General features: G+C 42.1%; 1 protein-coding gene across 6 annotated transcripts; it reads left to right on the top strand.

The window, feature by feature from the left end:
* Positions 1-27,277, top strand: LOC124135686. 6 transcript variants are annotated; one of them, XM_046501194.2, is made up of 2 exons: positions 1-47; positions 20,762-27,277. In XM_046501194.2, exon 2 carries the CDS (start codon positions 22,124-22,126, stop codon positions 23,084-23,086), a length of 963 nt encoding a protein of 320 aa, XP_046357150.1. In that variant the 5' UTR covers positions 1-47; positions 20,762-22,123; the 3' UTR covers positions 23,087-27,277. The 6 variants fall into 6 exon arrangements, with proteins under 6 accessions (XP_046357150.1, XP_046357133.1, XP_046357114.1 ...); XM_046501177.2 differs by having other exon boundaries at positions 29-108; XM_046501158.2 differs by lacking the exon at positions 1-47 and adding an exon at positions 198-335.

Genomic DNA, 27,277 nt, shown 5'->3' with positions numbered 1-27,277 from the left:
GACAAGTGCAGTGACACTACTGGGCTTCCGTAATTCGGTATCAAACCGTGAGTAGATTATCGTTTGTGCATTCCTCTATACACTGACTGATTGGCATTCTAGAAGTTGGTGAGTAGATAAGAAAAAATACAACTTAAACAACTTCTTGTATATTGCATTTAGCGACGTTTCGATGTACATTCTTAGACCTTTTTCGAGCTGGACTGCATCAGTCACTATAACAGTACATCCTGGTACTCAGTCAGGCGAGTCTGCTTTTGACCCAATTTCAACGTGGTTTTATTTCCTGCACGTTTAACACAACCGCCAAATCAACCTCTCGATTGACATCCTATGTAAGTACTTTCATATTTCATTGTGTATATTTTTGATCCAATGTTAGTGTTAGTGATAAGGATGGAGACGGTGTGGGGTTGGGGGAAGTTCTGGCTAATGTTTTGTCAATTAACATGAAGGCAGTGAGAGTTGTGTAGAGCGAGAGGTTATGCGGTGTAGGTGTTGTCGTGACGGGTGGCTAGGTAAGGGGTTATTTGGATCAACGGCTGCCGGGTGTACGCTTACGGGCATACGAGAGTTCAAGTAGGTTCTTATGTTCTCGTGTGCACCAAGGAGAACATTCTTGCAAGGTATTGTAAATAGTTCGAGAGCACCCCAGCCCCGACCCTATATGAAATCAGTTTCAGTTTCGAGATCATCGTCTTTTAAACTATTAACGAGATTGTAAGGGGAAATTAAAATCGACTATTCGAAATCGAAACCACCTTTACATAAAAACCTATATTTCAACACATTTGCCATTTATGAACCCTCTTTTTAAAGGTTTCTTTTGTACAAGGGAGGCTATATAGGGATTGCATAACCACCAACAACACAAAGTATGATGATTCACTGTGTTGTCAAAGTTCATCGAAGCGAAATCCCATGTTGATATCGCCTCGCACGCATGGTATGTGTATGACATTGGAGGCAAGTCAGCATTTGACCTCTCCTGGCCTGTAGAGTGTCTTGGTATAAGGGGTGGGGGTGGGGGTGGGGGTGGGGGTGCATAGCGTGTGCATATATGTTGTTTGTGGAGGGCGGGGTTGCAGCGTGGGTGACTCATACGCCTCGGCAATGGGTCTTTGTAAACACGAAATACATGCATAAGCTTATAAAAAGCTCGATTCCTTTTAAGCAAGCATACGAGTAGATTGTTGTACATACAGTCCTGCCCGCTTGCAAAGACACATGTAAAATCCGTTAATGTAACTTCACCTGGATTTCACAACCTATACCCGGCAGATGCACCTGGGCGCTGTGCGGATCTCTGTAAGTTGTGACGCCTTTTCTTGACCATATATAACCGGACTGACACTTAAGGGTAGATTAACCAGAGATTGGGCCCAGTAATAGTCCTATGTTCCTCCTTTGTTGAAATGCAAAACTTTAAAACGAAAACATAGGACATGAGACAATGGGCCCAACCTAGAATGAGAAGGCGTTTAAAGTGAAATGCCGAATATTTCTTTATGTCCAAATTAGCATTTGGTTAGTGGTGATATTGCACAATCCGATAATCATTTAGAAAACAATGTGAAATTAGTTTTATAGGAAAGCATGCAAATACATTACTCCATATTTCAGCTATATTTACTTCAACATGTAACTAACGGCCATTCAAATTGGCGTCCTCGACGGTTCCACTTCTTACACATGTACAATGACCTGTGAAGAGCTCTTTTCACTTGACATACATATATGTATGCGTCCCTGTATGCCCTTGCGGGTTACAAACATTACCTATTGTCAAGACAGAGTAGACTTCTGTTCAGTTCGGTTGTGTTCTGTCTGGACAAGATTGATTGTTAATATATATTATCGATTGTATTATATGACTATGATTAATCGAACTCGAGTCATTTAAATAAAAATGGGTGTTCTTTAATTTCATTTGAGACTGCCTCCGTGGTCTAGTGGTAGAGCGTCCGCCCGGAGAGCGGAAGGTCCGGGGTTCGATCCCCGACCGCGTCATACCAAAAGACGTTAAAAGACGGTACTTGTTGTTACCCTGTCTGGCGCTCGGCATTAAGGGGCTAAAACAAGAACTGGTCGGCTCGGAGTCCGTGTACTGTGTCTGAGTGGGGTATTCATGTTAAACTGCGACATGGTATCTCAGTGAGCTAGCACTATAAATCGGCATCAGTCCGGATTAGTACAAGTAGCCACACACACTCACACATACACGTGCATGCACGTCGCAATATAAGTGCAATAATGGACGCGACTTTAAACCCCATTTCACCACACCTAATTTCATTTGAGTAGTATATAGGTGATTTTGAAAAAAAGGTGTTCATTAATTTCATTTGAGTAGGTATAGATTTTATTAAACAAGATGTTTTATTATTACTGGCAAGTCTCCGTTCTTGCCCCTACCTGCATCCCCTGCTCATTGTATACACCATGTCAATCCAAATCACCTCCATGGCATCTTTTGTTTTAAATATTGCATCATTTAACATTTACTTCATGACATGGTATGTGCTTGTGGAAGTATGGGTGTTGTTGCAGCCACTGTATTATGATTTGCCAAAAGTTTGTATGAGGGGAAAGTTCTAAGTTTTAGGCCTCAACATGTGTCTAATTTGCATGTAGTATGAGTCCAGTTGGTAGTTGGCAGACAACGCTGCTGAGTTAGGGTTAGTATAGGGGACATGGTTGAATTGGGTCTCCATACCGAAGCAAACTCAACCCCTTGTCCATCCAATGTTCTCGTAATTTGAGAAGAGGTTTATAAATCGGGAAGTGATCTTTCAGAAGAGGCAATTGTTCAGGTGCTGGAATCACGTTATCGGTTTCTCGGCCACATCTTCCAAAGTATAAACAGACAAAGGGTTTTGTTCAGCCGTAATTCTGAAAAAGTTGAATCTTGAATAATCAGCATTTTATTATGGAGGAAGTGATTTTAGTTCTGGATCTGCCTGTGCGACTTTACATTGCTTCTCAAACCAGCAGATTACGTTGTAGCCCCGTGCATGCACAGTCGGCAGATGCCTGCCATGTGTAGGTATTGTCTCGAGTCTCCTGCTGTAGATGTTCCACCTAGTGAAGACTCTGGGTTAGAATTGGTCTTGAGCAACCCATGCCTGTAAAAGGCGACGAGGTTTCGGGTGGTCATGTCAAGCTTGCTCAGCTACCTCTTTTCCAAACCTTCTCAAGCCTTGGTTAGTTACAGCCTCCTTTGGAGCAAAAATTCTTTGACGGGGATACTAAACAATAGAGGCGTTTTCGGAGTGATCAACATTGCATTTACACTCCGATTCCCGTGAGACATTCCATCTGATGTTAGCTTCTGTGGAGGGTTGGTTCGCTGCATTCGTCACCGCTCGCGCCGTTCCGTAACCTGCACGAAGACTCGCCCCCCTATCGATGAATAATATGTGCGACAATACGGCCAACAAATCGGAATACGCGTATGACTTCAAGTACTTCGGTCAAAGAATCCCTCAGGAACAATATTTTATTTCACGCATGTCTTGCATCTAGAAATATACCCTAGATACAGTTAAATGTATTCAATCATACTGTATAAATACCGTAAGTGCCGATGTGTTTACATGGGATCTGGAATACATATGACATGGCAGAAATATACGTGAATAATTACGCAACTATGCCCGTTCGCGCTAAGGCGGGACACAGTGGCCACGAGAGGGGCACGTGTCGGTATTCGGCTTGTCCCGGGATAACACGAGTTGGTCACGAATGGGTTCGCTGGTGTGATGAACATAAAACTGATCTCATTCACTTCCGCTTGAACATAGTAATAGTTGCAGCTGCTAGATGGTAGATTCGTGGTTGTGAAAGCAGACTAAATATTCTTTGCCAAGTACAAGTATACTTGGAAAGAGCTGCATGTATTCAGGCATCCATACGCCATCCTATCACCTCGCCAGACCCCCAACAAATACAGAAGCTGGAGTGGCTGCCGTCTTTGCCGTAGACTCCGTTTAGTTGGCATCACCTTTGCATCAAGGAGTCTGTATGGAGGATGTCGTGATTCAAGCCAATTGCTCGAAATGTGCTACCTTGGCAGATGCAGTCATCAGACAAAAACCCGTGGATTATCATTGATCCCCAGCAACTTATCCGAAGCGACTGAATAGATTTGATGGTCTTGCTTGGTTGATAGCGTGTAAACGTGTCGACTTCTAAGTAATGCTAATCAAACAATTTATCCCGACGGGGTTGTTCGTTCCATAAAGGAGGCGGTCGGGTAGCCTAGTGGTTAAAGCGTTCGCTCGTCACGCCGAAGACCCGGGTTCGATTCCCCACATGGGCACAATGTGTGAAGCCCATTTCTGGTGTCCCCCGCCGTGATATTGCTGGAATATTGCTAAAAGCGGCGTAAAACCATACTCACTCACTCACTCACTCACTCGTTCCATAAAGGCGGCCATAATCACCGGACCCTAATGCTGTTTTGAAAGTCCTGGAAGCAAAGTGTACTGTGGACAATAATAAAAGATACATTGGACTCTAATGTCTCCACCTCTCTTAGCCCACAATGTCTACACGATCCACGTTTTGTTTCATCTATATGTGTTCTTTTGCATCAGTTATTTTAACATCGACTGTAATATTCTATGAGGTGATTAACGGAAAACATCTCTAAGGTTTGCTTGATAGCAGCCATTTATGTAGCAGATATACCCTGATGGAAATAAATAAGGGAATGGAAATACAGAGAGAGAGAGAGAGAGAGAGAGAGAGAGAGAGAGAGAGAGAATAACGCTCGTCGTGTATTGTGTCTTAATTTGGGGTTAACTCAGTCTATAGATCATAGACCAGGAAGTAGAAACCCATGTACTGCTCAAAGAAAAGAATTGATGGTTAACACGACCACAGTGGACACGTGTGCAATGTGGAGACATTACACGGAAAATGACAAAGGTGGCGATATGAGAACTCAATATCCCTGCCCACTATTGGCGTCAAACATGCCTGGCACGAAATGAGAGGGGGAATCACACGTTGGGGATTGTAAGCACACTCGGCCTGTAGAGCATGTGCAAGCTGTTGTAGTGTGCTGGTTCAGGATACGGTTGGCTTACGCGTCCTATCTAACTCCTTCCATACGTGTTCTAACGGGCCATGGCAGGACCTGTACATTGTAGTTTCGTAGGATTGCTGTTGTTATGCGTGCTCTGTGTGGCCTAACATTGTGTGTTGAAGGTTAACGTTAACATGGTTGATAATGGGATCAGCGCGCGGCTGTAGGATGTCATCAGTGTGTTCGACCGTTAAGCGGTCTTGTACTTACACTAGGACTGCTCCACCAGTGTGGGAGAACTCCGCCCATATCATTGCGCTGCCATCGCCAAATATGTCGACCTACCAATTTTAGTTTGCTGCAAAGCATTTCCACTCTTCTAATCAGTTTCAACTAAACAGTTCTTCGTTGCTGGTTACAGGCCATACTCTGGCGTCACTGATGGCGATGTCAGATGTCCTTCGCAATTCCTAGAATTGCTGCTGTTGTGGAGGATACGGTTTGCAAACGTCTGCAGCAACCTATGTTTGTCGTAAGAGGCGACTCAATGGATCGGGTGGACAGACGCGTTCACTTGGTGCTTGCGTGTCATCGTACCCCGACGACATGGTTCCAGACGCGGTAACTTTGGTAACCGAGAAACATGTAGACCAATTCATGTTTTGTCATGTACAGAGTACGAACGTGCAACAAGCCTGTGTTATCTGGTGTTTTCTGAAATATGTTTTTCGGCTATGCATGTTGGTCGTTGCTGTGCTTTAATGATCATACATTGCCATTATTAATTTGGTACCAAGGTACCAAATGACGGCCAAAATCACTCATCCACCGACCTGTCACTATTTCGAAATGTGGTAGTTTCCTAATGACAAACAATCTCCCATCACGAGGTATTGCATATGCCGCCGCGTGCAGCGCGTGCATCTCCAGTTTTACTTTTTGACAAAAGGCGTCGGCGATACCTTGGATAAGTCCATTGAACGGGTTTCAAGCATCTTGTAAACCTCATTTGTGTCTGTGTAACCCCATGGGTTTTGTTTGTAAATGGTTGAATTTCTCCGCAGAGCCCTTTAGTTGAAGTGTAAACCTTTGCAGTCTGGTTTACAATCGGTGTAATCCCTCCTTTGAGGATTTGAGGAGTTACTAATACTTCAATACTTTGTACTTGGTGTTTCAAACGTCCAATGTTCTAAAATCGAAGACAAGGCATGCAAGTTTTCATTATGGATGACGGGAATCGAACCTGGAACCGCACATGTTATGAGCTTAGGTTTTTTAACCAAGAGTGTCCCACTTAGCCACAGGGCAGGTGAAGAAAATCATTCAACTTCACATGCCATGAATCCAGTAGGTCCATGCTGCACGTTGTTTTTCTCTCGCACGCTTTGATCGAATTCCTTTCATGACGCGACACACTGAATTGTTTCACTACAACGTATCTCAATGTAGGGGCGGTCGGGTAGCCTAGTAGTTAAAGCGTTCGCTCGTCACGCCGAAGACCCGAGTTCGGTTCCCGACATGGGTACATTGTGTGAAGCCCATTTCTGGTGTCCCCCGCCGTGATATTTGCTGGAATATTGCTAAAAGCGGCGTAAAACCATACTCACTCACTCATTCTTATTATCTATGTGATGAATAGCTTTATAAGTTGGACAAACCACTTTTCGGGATTACTTGAGATTGTAAACCATACGGCCCCCTCGTTATGTACCCTCCTGTCAGGATTTGAGATTGTAAACCATACGGCCCCCTCGTTATGTACCCTCCTGTCAGGGTTTGAGATTGTAAACCATACGGCCCCCTCGTTATGTACCCTCCTGTCAGGGTTTGAGATTGTAAACCATACGGCCCCCTCGTTATGTACCCTCCTGTCGGGGTTTGAGATTGTAAACCATACGGCCCCCTCAATATGTACCCTCCTGTCAGGGTTTGAGATTGTAAACCATACGGCCCCCTCGTTATGTACCCTCCTGTCAAGGTTTGAGATTGTAAACCATACGGCCCCCTCGTTATGTACCGTCCTGTCAGGGTTTGAGATTGTAAACCATACGGCCCCCTCGTTATGTACCCTCCTGTCGGGGTTTGAGATTGTAAACCATACGGCCCCCTCGTTATGTACCCTCCTGTCGGGGTTTGAGATTGTAAACAATACGGCCCCCTCGTTACGTACCCTCCTGTCAGGGTTTGAGATTGTTAACCATACGGCCCCCTCGTTATGTACCCTCCTGTCGGGGTTTGAGATTGTAAACCATACGGCCCCCTCGTTATGTACCCTCCTGTCAGGGTTTGAGATTGTAAACCATACGGCCCCCTCGTTATGTACCCTCCTGTCAGGGTTTGAGATTGTAAACCATACGGCCCCCTCGTTATGTACCCTCCTGTCAGGGTTTGAGATTGTAAACCATACAGCCCCCTCGTTATGTACCCTCCTGTCAGGGTTTGAGATTGTAAACCATACGGCCCCCTCGTTATGTACCCTCCTGTCAGGGTTTGAGATTGTAAACCATACGGCCCCCTCGTTATGTACCCTCCTGTCAGGGTTTGAGATTGTAAACCATACGCCCCCCTCGTTATGTACCCTCCTGTCAGGGTTTGAGATTGTAAACCATACGGCCCCCTCGTTATGTACCCTCCTGTCAGGGTTTGAGATTGTAAACCATACGGCCCCCTCAATATGTACCCTCCTGGAAGGGTTTGAGATTGTAAACCATACGGCCCCCTCGTTATGTACCCTCCTGTCAGGGTTTGAGATTGTAAACCATACGGCCCCCTCGTTATGTACCCTCCTGTCAGGGTTTACAATCTCAAGTAATCCCTAGGAGAAGTGGTGTCTCATTTACATACATTATTCGAATCCAAGATCTGAATAGACGTCAGTTACTAAGTAGGTTCACCTTCGCCGATTTTGGTTTTGATAATATTAGTAAATGAGTGAGTTTGGTTTTACGCCGCTTTTAGCAATATTCCAGCAATATCACGGCGGGGGGGACCAGGAATGGGCTTCACACATTGTACCCATGTCGGGAATCGAACTCGGGTCTTCGGCGTGACGAGCGAACGCTTTAACCACAAGGCTACCCGACCGCCCCTAATATCAGTAAGACATCAGGTGCGATGGATCGAAATATAAGTGTGCCCAAGATCTTACTTTTCGATCCACGCATCCCTCTCGTCTTCATTTCCCAAACTGCACTGACCGCTGTGCTCAAAACTCCTGAACCCTTTGATCAGAAGCAAGGTTTCTCAATGGACCAGATCCCAAACGGCGACATCAATAAAGATCTGGGTGCCCCTGTACAAAGCGATCCCAGCGCTAAGGTGATCGTAACTATCGTACCTTAACAGACTTACGACTGTCCCAGCGCTAAGGTTGTTTCGTACAACCGCCCGTTCCACAAAGCTATCTAAGCGTTAACGTGATCGTAACTCTCATACTTTTACATAGCCTCACGATCATCGTAGCACTAATATAGCTTTATGGAACAGTACCCTGAGTTCGTAATTCTATGGGACGTGACGATACATGTAATACCTTGGGTATAGCGTGTATGAACTTCACAGAGGGTTAGCGGGTGCGTGCGATCCAGTGAGTTGGTCGAGTGTTGGGGTTAGTTGATAAAATGGAGAAATTACCACGTGATTTGATTGCATAGACATGGATTTATTTAAGATGTTTATGCTGCAATAAAGGTGTTTAGACACTGAACTTCCAGTTTCTATTGTATCCCGTTTTCAATTCGTCGGATTGTTGCAGTGCGAGCAAAAGTAAACACTTGTGAAGATCTGGGGCAGAATTAGGCCATGGACCGACATCCCCAAAGGAATTTCTCGAGCTGTTTGCTATGACTGATTGATCATTAATTACCTGGGCACATGTTTTAGATGCAGATTCGCTGTCTGATGCTGATGGTGTTTTCATCATTACTTGTTTTTGATGTACATAGACGAACTAGTAAATGTTATGAAGAGTGATGACACTCGTGGTATCTTCATTGATTGTGATATTGATGAAATGTTTTTGCTCTTGTTTCCATATGATGTGTCAATACGTGCTGATTCTATTATAAATCTGCAAAACAAAATAACTAGTTTAGAAAGATACTGCTACAAATGGGGACTTACAGTAAACATTCATAAGAGTAAAGTTATTGTATTTAAAAATTGAGGGCCTCTATCACAATATGAAAAATGGTTTATTAATGGTGAACAGCTTGAGTGAGTGAGTGAGTACGGTTTTACGCCGCTTTTAGCAATATTCCAGCAATATCACGGCGGGGGACACCAGAAATGGGCTTCACACATTGTACCCATGTCGGGAATCGAACCCGGGTCTTCAGCGTGACGAGCGAACGCTTTAACCACTAGGCTACCCGACCGCCCCTGAACAGCTTGAAGTGGTGTCATACTACAAATATCTTGGTAATTCTATTTTCATGTAGAAATATGTTTACTCAAGCATGTGTTACTTTAGCTAAACAGGCAAACAAGACTCTAGTACCAATTAAAAGAATGATGTTCACATATCCAGACGTAAACGTTGATACATACTATAAAATATTTGATTGTAAACTTTTACCCATTTTGCTATATGGTGCGGAAATATGGTGTACAGAAGTAAGAAAAAGCATTGAAATTATACATACTAATTTTTGTAAATATGCTTTGAAAATAGGATACAATCTTCAAATACTGAAGTATTAGGTGAACTTGGAAGAACGAGAATGTATGAACATGGTGTTGTGAGAATAATTAAGTACTGGATTAAACTATTAAGAATGCCTCTGGGTAAATATCCAAGATATTTTATGTTTCACGCTAAACTCACGGTCACTCCAGCTGCATGACAGTGGCCCATTCTGCAAGTCTGCCCAGCCGGCGGCGTCCACTAATGCCTACATCCACTAATGCCTACATCCACTAATGCCTACATCCACTAATGCCTACATCCACTAATGCCTACATCCACTAATGCCTACATCCACTAATGCCTACAGTCTACAATCAACAAAGTCATGCACCAGTGATTTTCAGCGACACCTGCTATCAGTGCTACCCAATCTCAAACTGGACAAGTCCACTTTAGTGGAAAAATGCCTATAGGCGACAAAAGACAGAAAATTGTATGAAGTCACTTTTTATTTCACATTGCCATAACATTAACAGTAATAATTTATGATTTCTGCATCATTGCATTAGTTCTTATAGTATACACCAGCAAATATTTGCTGATTTCTTATATCAGTACATGGACAGAATAGCAGTGTACACTGATTTCTGATTTCATTCATCATCCAGTTCTTTATGAGAGTTTCAGCGAATGTCCTGCAGCATCTAGAAACTGAGGAGGTGACTTTCTGTGATGGAGCAAGTCATCTTTCAGACGTTGGATCCTCTGGTCTATCTCAACATAGACTCGCTTGTGGGGTGGAGGACGTGCATCATGGATATACTGGGCAATCTTGTTCCTTTCTGCTTTTTCTAGCTTCTGAAGGACTCTCACAAGGCAGTAGATGTTGGGGTGGGCTCGCTGAACAGTCTTGTTAAGGTGGGCATGCCACCCTTCAAGGTGGTTGTTGCTTCGAGGACCAAAGTTGGTGTGGTGATTCCAAATACCAGCACGGACCATGGCATTGTCGTCGACCCAAGTATTCACCATGTAGTCCTTGAATGACGTGATCTGGGGCGTATCAGGGGCATCCTCCATTGCGTCGAGCCAGGATTGTTGAACCATGTTGACTGGGAGCAGTGGTAGTGCAGCAGCACGTCTGACAAGGTTGTGGATGTCCGGATTGTGGCAACCTTTTCCTCAAAGATGGCCTGGATTGGTGTCATATCTTCTGCTGGGTGGTTGTGAGGGCTGCGGTTTCTGACAAAGTCTCCAACTGTGGTACACTTTCCTGTGCATCCAGTGGTTAAGCATTTCCATGATCACAGGTCTTTCTTCTGTTGTTCAGGTGGTACCGATATCCATCAAGGATGACCTGCTGTCCACCTTTCTGGGATGTCACCAACTCAACACGCTGAGGATTAGCCATGTCGAATGAACAAAAATGGGCAAACACTGTCATTTTATACTTCTACCAATGCATGTTTTGACTTTTGTGATAACTCATGAAGTTTCTAAAGAGTATTTATCCTCTACTGAGTTAGTTCGGTTAATCCTCTGCTAAAATCACAACTCAAGTCTCATTTGCAAATACATCAGCAATTCGCAGAGACCCCTCATCTTTCCGTCTGAAGCATTGTTCTTATCATTGAACCGATGATAGCAGCGCCGAAAATATCCAGCTATGTTCAAAGCGGTTTTATCAAATTGTCTTGCTAAACCATCCAGATCTATCCATATGTCTACGCATTCACAAATTCTACCCCAAGACACATCAGTTAATGCAGATAGAGGTTCGTTTTCAACATGTAAAATGTCACAAGCACATTGCAGCATGTTGAAGGACCGGGCAAAATACCATCCCTGAATTCTTATTGGTCAATTTCTATGTAGCCATAGAGATTAATACAACAAAACTAGTAATTAAAAATGCTGATACCCAATTAACGAACCGGAACATTGTTGTTTTCATCATAATGTGTATTAATAATAATTACATCCTTCACCATGTATGTTGAAGCACTTTTAACAATGCCTGGCCTCCCTCCCATGCCTAAATAGGTCTTCAGCAACCCATGCTTGCCCTAAAAGGCGACTATGCTTGTCGCAAGGGGCAGCTAACGGTTTCGGATGATTGATTCATGTCATCGTATCCCAATATCGTGGATCGATATTCATTATTTCAATCACTGGATTGTCTTGACCAGACTCGATTATTTACAGACCACCGTCTTATAGCTGGAATATTGTTGAGTGCGGCGTTAAACAACAAACAAACAAACAAACAAAAGTAAACATGCTAACTGCACTGGCTACATATATTGCAGTTTACTATAAAACATTTTCTACAAATGATTTGTTTGAATACATTAGAAAAAGCAAAATTTCTTCTGATTTGCAACCTTTGAGAACATTAATGATATGTTAGTTGATAGAAACAGGACCAGTACTATTGTTAGGTAAAATGTGGTCATTTGCAAGTAGTTGAAAAATCAGTTGAAAAATTGACATCGAGTGGTTAGTTAGCCTGTACTGAAGAAGGAATATATTGTTTTCATGCTTTTATATAATTATTTTTATTTAATTTGCTTTGGGGCAACATTTAGTTACAGGCACAACTTTGTATGTAAGCGGGGGAGTTGAAATAGATGCAAATGATGAGGAACATCAACCCACGTCAACACTAAAATCCCCCCAAAGAAATCTGCTTCAACCAAAACATTCGCGACCAACTCGTGTTATTCCTGTACAAGCCGAATAGCGACTTGTGCCCATCTCGTGGCCATTTTTTGGCGACTGTGTTCCGTCTTAGCGCAAACGGACATAGTTAACAGAACTATCAACACGTTGCGTACTGATTCACGATATTTCCCCATATAAATATATTTCTAATGCTTTTTGTCATATTTTCGCACATAACATTAATTGCATTAGGGGGGGGGGGGGGGGGGGGGAGTCTTCTTTCAGGTTACGGAATTCTCTTGGTCTTCTCCAGGACTTGTCAATTCACGTGTGTACATTTCCCCAGACATACCCTTCTTAACTTATCGCACACTTTATCTTCCCTCTATCTTGCTCACTTTTACTTCTTTTGGACCTTTTGTCTGGCTCTGCTTTCTACTTTATCTTTCACATTTGCCGCCCTTTCTCTCAGACGCCTTTATTTACCTTCTCTCCGTTATTCCTATATTCCTCTTTTTTCTCAGTTCTTCACTTTCCTTTCTCAATTTATTACTTCCTCATTCTCTTTATCGCATTACTTTCCCTTTGTTTTATTCTCTTTTACTTCTTGTGCACACCTTTACTTCCTCTTTCGCTCGATCATTTCTATTTCTCCTTTTCTCAGTCTCCCATATTTCCCCTTCTCTCACTCCTTTGCAAAACTTTTGTCTCGATCGCCTTTATTTCCCCTTCCTATCCCTTAACTCCCTCTTTCTTTAAAACGGTCTTTTATCCAGATTCTCTCATTCTTTTATTTTCCTTTCTGTCACTCCTTTTACTTCCCTTTCTGTAACTCCTTTTACTTCCATTTCTGTCACTCCTTTACTTCCCTTATCTCTAAATCGCCTTTAATTCCCCTTTCTCTCACTCTTTTATTTCCACTTTCTCTCACTCTTTTACGTCCCCTCTTTAAATTGCATTTATTTTTCTTTCTCTCATTTTTGTATTTCCCCTTTACTTTCGAACCTTTACTTCCCCTTTTCTCACTCCTTACTTTCAATTTCTCATTCCCTACTTTTCCCTTCTCTCACTGACCGCCTCCGTGGTCTAGTGGTAGAGCGTCCGCCCGGAGAGCGGAAGGTCCGGGGTTCGATCCCCGGCCGCGTCACACCAAAAGACGTTAAAAGATTGTACTTGTTGTTACCCTGTCTGGCGCTCGGCATTAAGGGGCTAAAACAAGGACTGGTCGGCTCGGAGTCAGTATACTGTGTCTGAGTGGGGTATTCGTGTTAAACTGCGACATGGTATCTCAGTGTGCTAGCACTATAAATCGGCATCAGTCCGGACTAGTACAAGCAGCCTAACAAACACACACACGTACATGCACGTCTCTATATAAGTGCAATAATCTTGGGCGCGACGTTAAACCCCATTTCACCTTACCACCTCACCTTCTCTCACTCTACTTGTCACGATTGCATTTCGTGATGAACACATGATTTCCGAATGACTTATACAGTGAACAATTCCTTGGTAAGAAGTAGCCGAGACTCCGGTCGCACACTGGCGTTCACCACAATCACGCGTTACCAGCTGTTCCGTGTTGCAAGGAACGTGTTTGTTACATCATGTCTTCCGTCTTCTCAGCACACACCACAGGTAATGCATTTATTGTCAAACAAAGACGTTCGTTGAAACCTTAAAAGTTCAAACGAATTACTTTTCATAACATTCATCATTTAATTTATTTTTTTGGAAATGCATCCGACCCGAAATATTGATGTCTACACCAAACGTGATCATATTTTCATATAAATGTAATTTTACCAATCGTGATACCAAGTTAATGAGATTGGTTAACATGAGTCATTACAGGTAATGCATTTATTGTCAAACAAAGACGTTCGTTGAAACCTTAAAAGTTCAAACGAATTACTTTTTATAACATTCATCATTTAATTTTCTTTTTTGGAAATGCATCCGACACGAAATATTGATGTATACACCAAACGTGATCATATTTTCATATTTATAAATGTAATTTTACCAATCGTGATACCAAGTTATTGAGATTGGTTAACATGAGTCATTACATGATTAATATATATATTAGTAGTCCGTGAATGCCTGTCCAGGAGAGCATTGTATAACCGTATACAATTCATCGACAGAACCACGCGCTTTGTATACAGTTTACCACGCTTTAAATATACATGTATATAAACCTCGGACTGATAATGACGTACATTTGAAGTGTATCGCCTACTTTGAATTCATTTGTGTGAGGGGTCACAATCTGTTGATTTTCTTTGTGTGTTTTTTATCTAAAATAAGTATGTAATATATGTATGTAATATATGCGGGCGCACACACACATACTTGCGGACAATGAAATCACGTGAGTCATAGTGTTTGGTAGTGAGGCGGGCATAAAAATCTAACAACTAATGTATTATGGCGTACTTTGCTCACTTGTATATTCACTGTCCACAATGGCATTGAGATGTAATACACATTAGTTATTCAGAACAAGATCCATTATCTCTTCAATGGACGCAGCTATGCAGCTGTTGTGTAGTCTCCAATGACGTGCATGTCGATGTCCATGCAATTGTCGCCATTGTGACTGATATATGTCTGTACAGTATGTATGTTGTAAGCACAGCCACATGCTATAGTACGGCAGTGGGGCAGCCGTGGTTAAAACGTTCTCACGTCATGGAGGCCCCATTATGCATTTCTGACACTCGTGATATTAAATGATCAAGACATATTTAAGCAACGACACACGGGTCTGTGGCCCGAGTTCCTTTCCCACATGGGCCCAATGCGTGAAGCTCGTTTATGGCGTCTACCGCCGTGACATAACATAACGCCATACTTATTTACTCCTTATAAATAAAAGCGACAAAACCCATATTTTCCATATTCATAAGAAATCTCTTCGAGTGTACGATTCCCACTATATCATGCGCATGTGTATATAACTCACTATCAAATAGTAATGATACCTGTAGTTCGCGAAAAGGTGAGCATATCCTGCCCCACCGATGGCACCCGTCACAAACACATGCAAAGGCAAGTCAATTGCTCACCTTAATTAACACGGGAACATATATTTCAAGACGGGGCGGTCGGGTAGCCTAGTGGTTAAAGCGTTCGCTCGTCACGCAGAAGACCCGGGTTCGATTCCCGACATGGGTACAATGTGTGAAGCCCATTTCTGGTGTCCATCGCCGTGATATTGCTTGAATATTGCTAAAAGCGGCGTAAAACCATACTCACTCACTCACTATAGTTCAAGACAAAATAGGGGATTGCATCGGACATAATTTTTGTCACTGAGGCGTCAAATTTGGAAATGTCCCCACGTGTCTACCATACACTTTTCGAAAGCTTCACTGAGGCCTTGAAAGTTGTAACCTTGATCAAACAACTTCTGAGCAAGAGTCGTATGACGCTCTTTGAAAACCTGGTATAAAGAGCATGCTCGACTTGTTGTGAATAGGCTGGAAAGTTTTTGGAAAGTTGAAGTCATCCCTCTTGTTATACAGTCTTGTGTTTTGTCACTGTTCAGTATTTGTTTTGGTTTGTTTTGTAATGTGACGTATATATTCTACATGTATATTCTACATGCATGCGGTGGACATGTCATGGAAAGCCGTGTTTCTCATGTTATGGATGTTGTTTGTAGTTGTCAGCGTGTAGCGGAAAGTCGTGGTCCCTGTCAACTTATCTCAGGATGTAACCGCTTTTAAAAACGATAATGTACAAATAATGTATATATATATATATACAAAAATGAGGTAAATGTTCACTCGGTAAGAAGATGATGGACTAACGTGGACTTTATTATTTTAATATATATATATATATATATATATATATATATATATATATATATATATATATATATATATATATAAAACCTATAATTTTAACATGTCAGGGTTCGCGGTATATATATATATAGGGGGTCACGGGTGGCCCAGTCTTTTGAGGCGCAGAAATTCGCTGTTCAGAGTTGCGTCCCTTGGGCACGCCAGTATCCAATGATCCCGGATCCCGATTCGAATTGTTATGATGACCACCTCTAGAAATGTTTGAGTCATCGCGGGTATGAATACATTTCCAACCTTTTTCCAAACAAAAAACGGTCCATTTCGGTAGATCTGCCCCTCTTCCCATTTACGTTAAACTTTTACGACAAAACATTCGGAACAATAAAAAACCAACGCATTTGTAGTATTTTATGACCGCGGAAAACAGGGATTTAAAATCAGATTTTACTTGTAAGACGAGTTATATATATCATTGCTACTTCCAGGTAAGAACTGCTATGTAGACAGAGGCAGGGATGCGGTCAGGGTCTTGCGGATTCCCACTCAATGAAATCCGCTTAGCCAATCAATGTTAAAACTCCAGGTGCATATTTCCTTCAAAGAAGATTTGTGTAAAGTCAAGTAGGTATTTAAAATCCTTTAAGATTGTGTTGCATTGTGCAGGATATGGATATTTCACCGAGGTCTGTTTGGTGGCATCTGCTGAGTCGTAAGTAACCAACTGAACTAGTCTGTACGTTACAATAAAACGCACTAGAACGTTGATTGCCCCTGTTCGAAAACCATATATACTATGTATGTATGTATGTATGTATGTATGTATGTATGTATTCGATTTTGATAGCTGAACTTGAAATATATATTCGTACTAAAATGAATGTCGTATTTTTTCAAGATGAATTTCCAGATGCAGTTTCCAACATACATTTGCTGCTTTTTCCTTTGATTGATCATTAGCGTAACCAATCCCAACATATTTCACTCAAGAGAAATAACACGTCATGCTACAGGATGAACTACTTGACATCTGAACTGCTGGGTGAGTGAGTTGGGTTTAACGCCACTTTTAACAGTTTTCCAGTTATATCGCGGTGTATCAGTTTAATGTGGGAGGAAAGCCCGAAGTGATGCAGGTCTCAGACGTTAACCTCTTCGGTGAAACCCACGAGCACGGGTATGGTGCTGACAAACCTAGAAACATAATCAGGGCGAACCGGGATTCAAACCCATAACCATAGGTGTCTGGCGTGCCCAAGGGACGCAACTCTGCACAGCAAATCACGGCGCCTTAGACGACTGGGCCACCTGTGCCCCCCTAAACTGCTGGGCTAGAGAAAGTATACATCCATGTAGGATGGGGGCTACAAATCAAACAGACAAAAAATAGTTATTGGATGGTGATGTATTTGATGCCAGTTATCATAGTTGTGTTTTGGACCTGAAGCTTGCATTGTTTCGGTGACTGTTTTCAGCCTAGTCACGTTTTGATAACGTTTTTAATTTTTGGGTCAAATCCAATTTTGTCGTGTGTACTTTCTTTGCCTGGACGTTTACTATGAGTGTGCCTAATTGGAATTGTGGTTGACTTTGATCATTAAGAAGTTATTAAATTAAAAGAAACAGCTGATTTCCTTGTCAAATACCATGCTGATCTCATCTGGTGAAAGTTAACATTTTCACTCGTCGCTGCCACACGCACACATCATCTTTGTCAGATAACATGTTTATTTGACCAGATTAGCAAAATTGTTTCAAACAGACTGTGAAGGGGAAAAAATGTATGATTACTCCCGACATTTCATTCGAAAGTACGAGGATTATGGATTAAGTATGAATTTCTAATTAGGGATCGATCAGATTGTCCAGATGGTATCGTGGGTGAAATTGTGACGTCATTTTGAGTGCCGTGTGACTCTTGCTCAGAAGTTGTTTGATCAAGGTTACAACTTTCAAGGCCTCAGTAAAGCTTTCGAAAAGTGTATGGTAAACACGTGGGGACATTTCCAAATTTGACGAGTCAGTGACAAAAATTATGTCCGATGCAATCCCCTATTTTGTCTTGAACTATATGTTCCCGTGTTTATTATGGTGGGCAATTGACTTGCCTTTGCATGTGTTTGTGACGGGTGCCACCGGTGGCGCAGGATACGCTCACCTTTTCGCGAACACCTGGTATCATCACTGTTTGCAGTTCTGCATGTTATCATGTAACGATGCATCAACTTTGTTATCTTCGGGTCTTTTACAGTGCATGATTCCTGCGTCGTTCTCCAAACTTGCTCCCACCTGCATCATACCAATAAATCATCTCGTTGTTCTGCAGGCAGCCATGCCATGTTCTCAGATAGTTTACCCTTCGCTAATAACGTTCGTTTGCCATGCTACCGATTTTAGAGCAGTGTGTGCTTCGCGTGCATTGAAAGTTTTCCTCACAACGTCATTTCATACGTGCAATCGGGGGCACGGGTGGCCCAGTCGTCTAAGGCGCCGCGATTCGCTGTGCAGAGTTGCGTCCCTTGGGCACGCCAGAAACCTATGATTATGGGTTCGAATCCCGGTTCGCCCCGATTATGTTTCTAGGTTTGTCAGCACCATACCCGTGCTCGTGGGTTTCACCGAAGTGGTAAACGTCTGAGTATCACTTCGGGCTTTCCTCCCACATTAAGCTGACACGCCGCGATATGACTGGAATATTGTAAAAAAGCGGCGTTAAACCCAACTCACTCACTCACTCATACGTGCAATCGCCAGAGTTTATATTCGTGACGTTCTGTGGAACAATGCCATCTGATCTTCCCTGGACTTAAACTATTTATGTTTGTGTTAAGAATCGCTTTACTTTCTGATCGTTAGTGTATAAGACGCAACATACCGTATGACATTGAACAGAGTCCGTATCAAAGGCTGTCACAGAAACATAACACTATGTGAGATTCAAATACAGTACAAAGTTCTGTGTGTTTGTTTGTTGTTTAACGCCGCACTCAGCAATATTCCAGCTATATGACAGCGGTCTGTAAAAATCGAATCTGGACCAGACAATCAAGTGATTGACATCATGAGCATCGACCCACGCATTTGGGATAGATGTCATGCATCAACCAAGTCAGCGAGCCTGATCACCCGATCCCGTTAGTCGCCTCTTACGACAAGCATAGTCGCCTTTTACGGCAAGCATGGGTTGCTGAAGACCTATTCTACCCCGGATCTTCACGGGTCACTAAGTACATTGAGTCTGTAAAAAAGATAGTGATGGCCAGTGATGCCTACATTCAAACAGAACAATCCATCCTTGACCAGTGGAATATTTCCATCAGCAGTCGGTCTCATATAATGGGCTTGTTGTATTACATTCATGAATAAATAAGCTGAATGTTATCGATTTCGACATACACGAAGCCCCAATTCGGCGATTCACGTGTGACGAATGCGAAGAGAAGCCTTGATATCTTATTCAAAATGATAAACATTCTGACTCCTATTGTTTTTTGTACTGTTAATGTAAGTTCCTTTTATCATGAATAATAGCTGACCTATTCCTGTGTTTATGGATCATAAATGTATGGATGTGTCGTTGGAGATGACACCCTATAACAAATGGATGTTAAATGACACATTTGGCTTGTGAATTGCCTTTGCTTGGGCCACCATAACTAAGCTGAAGTGTTTTCAAATGGCTTTACAAACAGAGGCTCCTCGACAGCTCCTCGACAGCTCCTCGTCCTCGCTGTAGCCCCGGGCATTGTCCCCCTTCTTGACACCAGGTGCCTAATCGGCGTCCGCGAGGAAAAAGTCATTTGTTATTTGTCATGCTAATGTTTCTTTTCCAGTAAATTAAAATCTGATTCGAAACAGACTACAAACATAGGCAGTGACCGACTTCTACATAACTTACATAACTGTTTGGCTTTGGGTCAATTTTTAACAATGTGGATCCCCTGGTGCTAAAGTTTTGATACATACCTCGCCAATCAACATCCCGTTAATGGTCACGTGATCCCGGTCTGATACTGATGACTGCGTATATATGTGTTGACATTCTAGTTTGCGTCATCTATGCCACCACTATGGTCAGGCGTTTTAATTGAGTGAGTGAGTGAGTGAGTGAATATGGTTTTACGCCGCTTTTAGCAATATTCCAGCAATATCACGGCGGGGGACACCAGAAATGGGCTTCACACATTGTACCCATGTCGGGAATGGAACCCGAGTTTTCGGCGTGACGAGCGAACGCTTTAACAACTAGGCTACCCGACCGCCCCTGTCGTAATTAAGGCCCGTCCCGTTATCACCAGCTCTTGATTCTTGTAGTTGTTTGAACACGTTACACACACCTTCTAATCAAATATCAAAGTCACATGTACTTCCATTGGTGATGTAATTCTAACGCTCTCTCGTATTTTCTGAGTCGATAATCGACCACAACAAATCATTAAACCTCTTCAAATACACCATGCTTGCCATTAATTAATCGGAAATGTTGGAGGCTGTAATAAAGTAATGCATGGGAAACATTAAACGGAAGAAAGGTGTTTAGATTCATTCGTGTATGTAAACATGACGTGAACGTGCATTAGAAATGTGTTTATCTGCTTCATTTTCCCGTTATTTATTTTACAGATTTAGAATCATCCACACACCAGCCGCAGGCTCCAAGCAGCTCGAGTGGACAGTGTTCTGCTATAAACCGCATCCTTTGGGGAAACCCCCATGGACACTCATCGGATCACACGCCAGCAACCGATTATTGATCAAAGGTTATCTACCAATTGCCAAACGTGCATTATCACAATCGTTGAAGGAATAATTGTATTCAATGTATATCAGTATCAAGGGCATCGTTAACATCTGCCTCGTGTGAGCTCCATTGATGCCACTGTAGTCAAGCATTGGAAAGTCAGTTGAACGACTGGATATTGTCCACAGATTGTGGATGTTGTATTCAGGTGAAACATTGGATATCGTATTCTGATGAAACATTGGATGTCGTTTTCTGATGAAACATTGGATATTGTATTCTGATGAAACATTGGATATCGTATTCAGGTGAAACATTGGATGTCGTATTCTGTTGAAACATTGGATGTCGTTTTCAGGTGAAACATTGGATATCGCATTCTGATGAAACATTGGATGTCGTTTTCAGGTGAAACATTGGATATCGCATTCTGATGTAACATTGGATTTCGTATTCTGATGAAACATTGGCCATCGTGCTGATATGAAACATCATCTGATATCGTATACAGGTGAACAATTAAATATGTTATACACATATTTCAACTAAGGTTATTCAATGCATCACGAAAATAGGAGACGCTAGAAGTCACGTATTCGGTGGTTTCCTAAGTGCACATTGGGCGGTGTTCACACAAAGACGACTGTCAAGTCAGCAATTATTCGATGCACTTTAACATATAGTTTTATATAATATTATTTATAAGTTTCATAAAGATTCCGACTGTTAGGTCATATTGTGATAAATGGTGACGTGCTGTGACGCACGTGTTTAAAGAAGCAGTACGTTCTGTATGACCACAGGAACATCCTACAATGCACTGTCTCTGAGGGTCGGCTCCTAAACGTTATAGGTGTCTGAAAAACGTAACCACACTTTAAGAAACTGCATTACCTACAACAATTTGCACTGATGTAATTCAACGTATACGTATCAACGTGCAATTAATTCGAAATTACCCATTTTCCTGGTCTTATTTCGATGGACGTGTACTGAAGTCTTGTTGCCAGCCTGGTGGTCGAAACATGGTCAAATCTTCCAAAGTCTTCGTGGAGAAAGGTTTATAACGCCAAGTTGTGATTCACTGACGTGGATATTTCTAACTGTCTTGCTGGAAAGCGATAGAACATTCCGAGGACACGTAACATTATATTTGTGTCGGTATTTGTGTTTAAGATTTTTCTCATATTTTCAGTTTGTCAAGCTCAATTTTTCCGATATCAGTGTGAGACTTGGGATTAACCATGTGGCTTGGGGACTGTTTTGTGAGATGCTGTGGAGTCCTTAACGGCGTCCCAGCTCGAATCTTTTGCATTCTGCTTCTACTCACCCAAGGAGGGATACTGGATTATTTCCTTGTCAAACATCAGACACAGGCAAGCTGGGCATGGCTAGCATTCGACCTTGTCAACGTTTGCATCTTCATCGCCTCCTTCATCATCTCACGACGACACCTGTTACTACAGAAAGCGGGGGACGAGCGTACTAGAGCGTTCACGCTGGGCTGGTTCGCCTGGCTTGTATACTCGGTAAGCCTGGTAGCAAGGATGGCCATTTCTTTCAACAAATTCTCCTTCAGGTTAAGCGAAAAGGGCTTCTTTGGCCCGAACACGTTAAAGACCTCCCTAGCCTTGGCAGCGTGTGTCTTCATCTTGCTGTTGATGTCTCACCACGACGCTCCTCCTGGTAGCGAACGGAGACGATACATTGAAGACCTTACTGGAACCGTCGTCTTCGACGTCTTGGACACCGTAGATGTCTTAGAGGTGATGTTTGACAAAGGATCAAGGGACATGTTCCTTCCAGGACTCCAACAAACCGTTTTAGCCGTGGCGGGTCTGAACCTCGTCATTCCAACAGTCCCTTTGATCACACTCAGCCTAACCAACTTTGGGTATAAAAAGATGCCAAAACGTCTCGTGGCAATGCACAAGCTACTTGTGGTGCTGGTGGTGAATGTTCCCAATCTGCTCGTTCGGTTGGTTCTCTGGCACGGGTTCAGTGTGGGAATCTCGCCATTCATGCTTAAAAACATCATCCTCATCTGCATTACCATGTACGAGTTTTACGAACACAAGAAGATGAAGTACGATGAACACGCCGAACAGATTGAAATGAGGAACAAAGGTGCTCCGGAATCTGCGGTTGCTGCAGTAATATCTGGACACAATGGCATAACAGAATTCACTATGCAGGAAAGAATTTAGATCTGGTATGACATTATACATTACTATCTGAAATCGCCGTGAACAAACCGATTCAATACCTGTCTGTCCTGTCAATGTGCATATGGTAAGGATTATTAACATTCGGAAGGTGAGTGTGAGTAGGCTCAAAGACATTCACCTGTCGTAATATTCTTTTGTAGAAAATGTTTGCTAGTGTATATCTATACTGGACAAAGAAGGTTAGGGATCATGAACACTCGTGGGCATATTTTTTGTAGCGAAGATGGATTCATTACACAATGTCATAAAAATATCCTCCCAAATATGCATGATCCCTTACTTTTTTGTTCAATATATAGGAAAGAATATATCACTATAGACATAAATATATAACAAGCGAGCCAGTTTAGTTACACTGGGGTTCGATTTCCAATTTCCTGTCTATCCTTTATAGCACGGGGTCCAATGTTAGACCTGTCACTTTAACTGAAAGACGTGCCAAACCTTCAAGATATGCTTTCACAGTCATGGAAAGATACTAGTAACTGTCTATGAAGGTTCGATTTTCCCGTGCAACATTTCTCCACAATCACGGATACAACTCTTTTTGAACTGGCACTTCGCGTTAAGTAATCCTGTAATTTTGTGGAAAATATTTACCAACTTAATTAGTCAAAGAGTTTACTCAACTAGCAAATCCCCGAATATATTAATGTAGTGTATGCTTGCAAACATGCTGAATGAGAAGATGTTTTCCTGAGTTTTCGGACAGGGCAAGTCGAGTATTGGTGATATTGTATCTGCTTGTTTCAGTCAGGGAAGAACATTGTGATATACTGGATAGCTAATTTTAGCATCGTGTCATTCGAATCGGACTCAGTACGAGGTTGTGCTGGGGAATGGGCCCAGGGTATTTCTCATCATAGAAAGGAGATCCAACATATATAAATGTTTTATATTTTTTTCTGAAGCAACTGTACAGTGAACTTGATCTTCTCGCAAGACAAGTGCTTCCGGTAAGCTCTGATTTGCTCACCAGCCTCATGACTATTCATGTTTTGAACGTAGAAATATGTTGGCGTCGAAGTCGGTGTATTAGTGAACCCTTTTCACCTTTTGTCTTGTTCCTTTTATCATAAATAATAGCTGACCTATTCCTGTGTTTATGAATCATAAATGTATGGATGTGTCGTTGGAGATGACACCCTATAACAAATGGATGTTAAATGACACATTTGGCTTGTCCCACTTCTTGACACCAGGTGCCTATATTCCCTTAAACGGCGTATTGTCAGGCATTTGTTACCAATCCATTAGTGTCAGATAATATTATATTAATTTCGATTTTCGTTATTATATATATATATATTATTGTCATTTTAGATAGAAAATGAAGAAAAATGTATGAAAATGTCTAGCCGAGGAAACAGTGCTGTCAGCCTACTTTTCAATCTTAGCGCTAAGGTGATCGTAACTCCCATACTTTAACATAGGCTTACGACAGTCGTAGCGCTAACATCGCTTTGTGCAACGGGGCCCCGGGTGACGTAATGTTATCACTTTGTGATGGCTGACGTCAAGTTGCATTATTCTCAACAATGAAACATATTGCTGGAGCTGACTAAAATGAGCTTGAGCCAATCACGAAAAGGTATTACGCCCCGTCTCTCTACCCGTTTGCACTTTCCTACCCAGAGTTCCATGCGGCAAGCCTAGTACCTCTCCATTGGCCAGCGAGAAGTGACGATTCGTCACATCTTTACAGTTCATTCAACAAGCTGCCCGTTTTTCATGTTTCATGTTTGAAAACTCAAGACATTTAGATAAACATAACATACTAGTAATCAGGTGAACGTTTATTGAAACAATATCCTAAATGAAAAATAGTTCCTTTTGCGTATGTATCCTTTGGTTACATTGGTTGAAGGGCTCCACGTGCAGATTCCGAAGCCCAATGGAGAGGTAGCGATTCCGTGACTTTAGTAAATCAGATATTATCCTGCTCCTCACAATTACATATATAGACGCTTATCTATATAATTATGCAAAACAATATGTAAATTGTACTAAAGTTTGCATTAGGCTAGTGTTATCTAATTTAAGAATATTACTTTTGTTAACACACATTAGAAAAGTCAGTCTACGTGACATGCAAGCAGTTCGTGGCAGTGGTGTGGTTCTATGTCATCACTGCGCCGGCTGTCCGCGCTTCTTACGGTGGATAGAACGGCGCCTAGAAGTACAAACCAACAACTCTAATGACAACCAATCGTTTTAATGTCATTGGCCATGATGACGTTATTTCCGGTTGTTCCCAAACATGCAGCAACATGACATGTACCCAGTTATCTGACAGCTTCTCGCGATCATTCTAACCAGGTATAAGTGTGCATGAAAATAACAATGTAACAGTTTCTTATTTCACTACTTTTACTGTACCGAACCAACAACTGTCTATTCAGCTGAAGGGGCACGGGTGGCCCAGTCGTCTAAGGCGCTGCGATTCGCTGTGCAGAGTTGCGTCCCTTGGGCACGCCAGAAACCTACGATTCTGGGTTCGAATCCTGGTTCGCCCCAATTATGTTTCTAGGTTTGTCAGCACCATACCCGTGCTCGTGGGTTTCATCGAAGTGGTAAACGTCTGAGACCTGCATCACTTCGGGCTTTCCTACCACATTATGCTGACACGCCGCGATATCACTGAAATACTGTTAAAAGCGACGTTAAACCCAACTCACTCACTCACTCACTATTCAGCTGATTACTGGAGCACCCCCAACCATACCTGTCCCACCGTAGGTGAATGAGTGAATACTAACAATGCTGCTCAAGGCGAATGACTATGGAAGTCCTATATGTTCGTTGTTCAAAGCCGTGCTCAATATTTCAGCTGGCTTGTCTGGTCCAGACTCGATTATTTACAGACCACCGTCATGCAGCAGGAATGAGTATGACGTTAAACATCAAACTCTAAAGACGTCGCTAACAGTAATTGGCCAGGGAGCAGCGTTTCCGGTGTAGCGGAGCCCCGACAACCGAGGTTGTACCGTTTACGGTATCATTACCATAAATCCATAAATCCTATCCTTACTTGGTACCATTGCCAATTATATTTTTCCTTTTACTTGAACATCATTCAGAACCCCCATCCCTAAGTTAAACCTTTAGTTTGATTGTAAATCATGTATTAATTGTGTAGCTTTAAATAATAATTTATCATTTACAGTGACCTTCCATATATCTTAGACGTTTCCGGGCCGGTGGGGTAACCTAGTGGTTAAAGCGGGTTCGATTCCCCACATGGGTACAATGTGTGAAGCCTATTTCTGGCGTCCCTCGCCGTGATGTTGCTGGAATATTGCTTAAAGCGGCGTAAAACCATACTTACTCACTCACTCTTAGACGTTTCCAGCTGCCTGGCTTTGTGGGTAATGAACTGGAAGTTTTAGGTTGCTATTACAGTTACGCCATCATGGCGGATGATAATTCTGTAATCAGAGCATGACGTGTATTACATCAGTATTATCATCCATTAACTCTTCCGTGTAACATGTGTGCCAAATGCAAATATTGTCGAAAATAGCTCCACTAGAAATGATGGAGACACCACATTAAGACGAGATGTTTGGTTGTTTTTAGTTGTTTTTGTTTTTTGGGTTATTGTTTTTGGGTTAACGGAATTTGGGCCCAAAAGAGTTTGTTTTCTAAAAGCCACTTTTTTGCCATATACAAATGAAGCGTAAAATACAATATCGATCATATCATGAAACTAATGAAATCTTTGGCTTGCAATAATATATTCATGGACTGCTCTAAAAGAACGCCATTTACACTTTCTTAAACATTCACATTACCAAATAAAATTGTATTCATTTTAAAGCAGTGAAAAGCATTTTCACTTTCTGAAACACAATTGCATGACTGGGTGTCACTAAGATTTACACGAAAAAATTAAGATTTCTGCGAATTCTATCGATCCCATAGCCAAGGATGCAGAATATATATTTGTGGGTCACCCTGTTGTGTGAATCGACTGCCGCAAAATGTTCTAGATACTGCCTTCATGTTTATGCCACCGCCATGACTCATGTCATGCTTTAGATACATGTATCTTAGTTATATTTTTATACTCACAAGGAAATCACTTTTGCTTTCCCAAATTTGTTTTATATGTAGACAGAGATGAGACTTGTACCCGACAGGTTGAAGAATACAGATTGTAGTATGGAA

The sequence above is a fragment of the Haliotis rufescens genome, unplaced genomic scaffold (assembly GCF_023055435.1).
Source record: "Haliotis rufescens isolate VD_foot unplaced genomic scaffold, xgHalRufe1.0.p SCAF_16, whole genome shotgun sequence".
Classification (NCBI taxonomy): Eukaryota; Metazoa; Mollusca; class Gastropoda; order Lepetellida; family Haliotidae; genus Haliotis; species Haliotis rufescens.
This window is presented reverse-complemented; position numbering and strand designations above follow the sequence as displayed.

Bases quoted from the DNA above. Each gene is read 5' to 3' on its own strand.
- LOC124135686 (XM_046501194.2), top strand. From the start codon at position 22,124: ATGTGGCTTGGGGACTGTTTTGTGAGATGCTGTGGAGTCCTTAACGGC.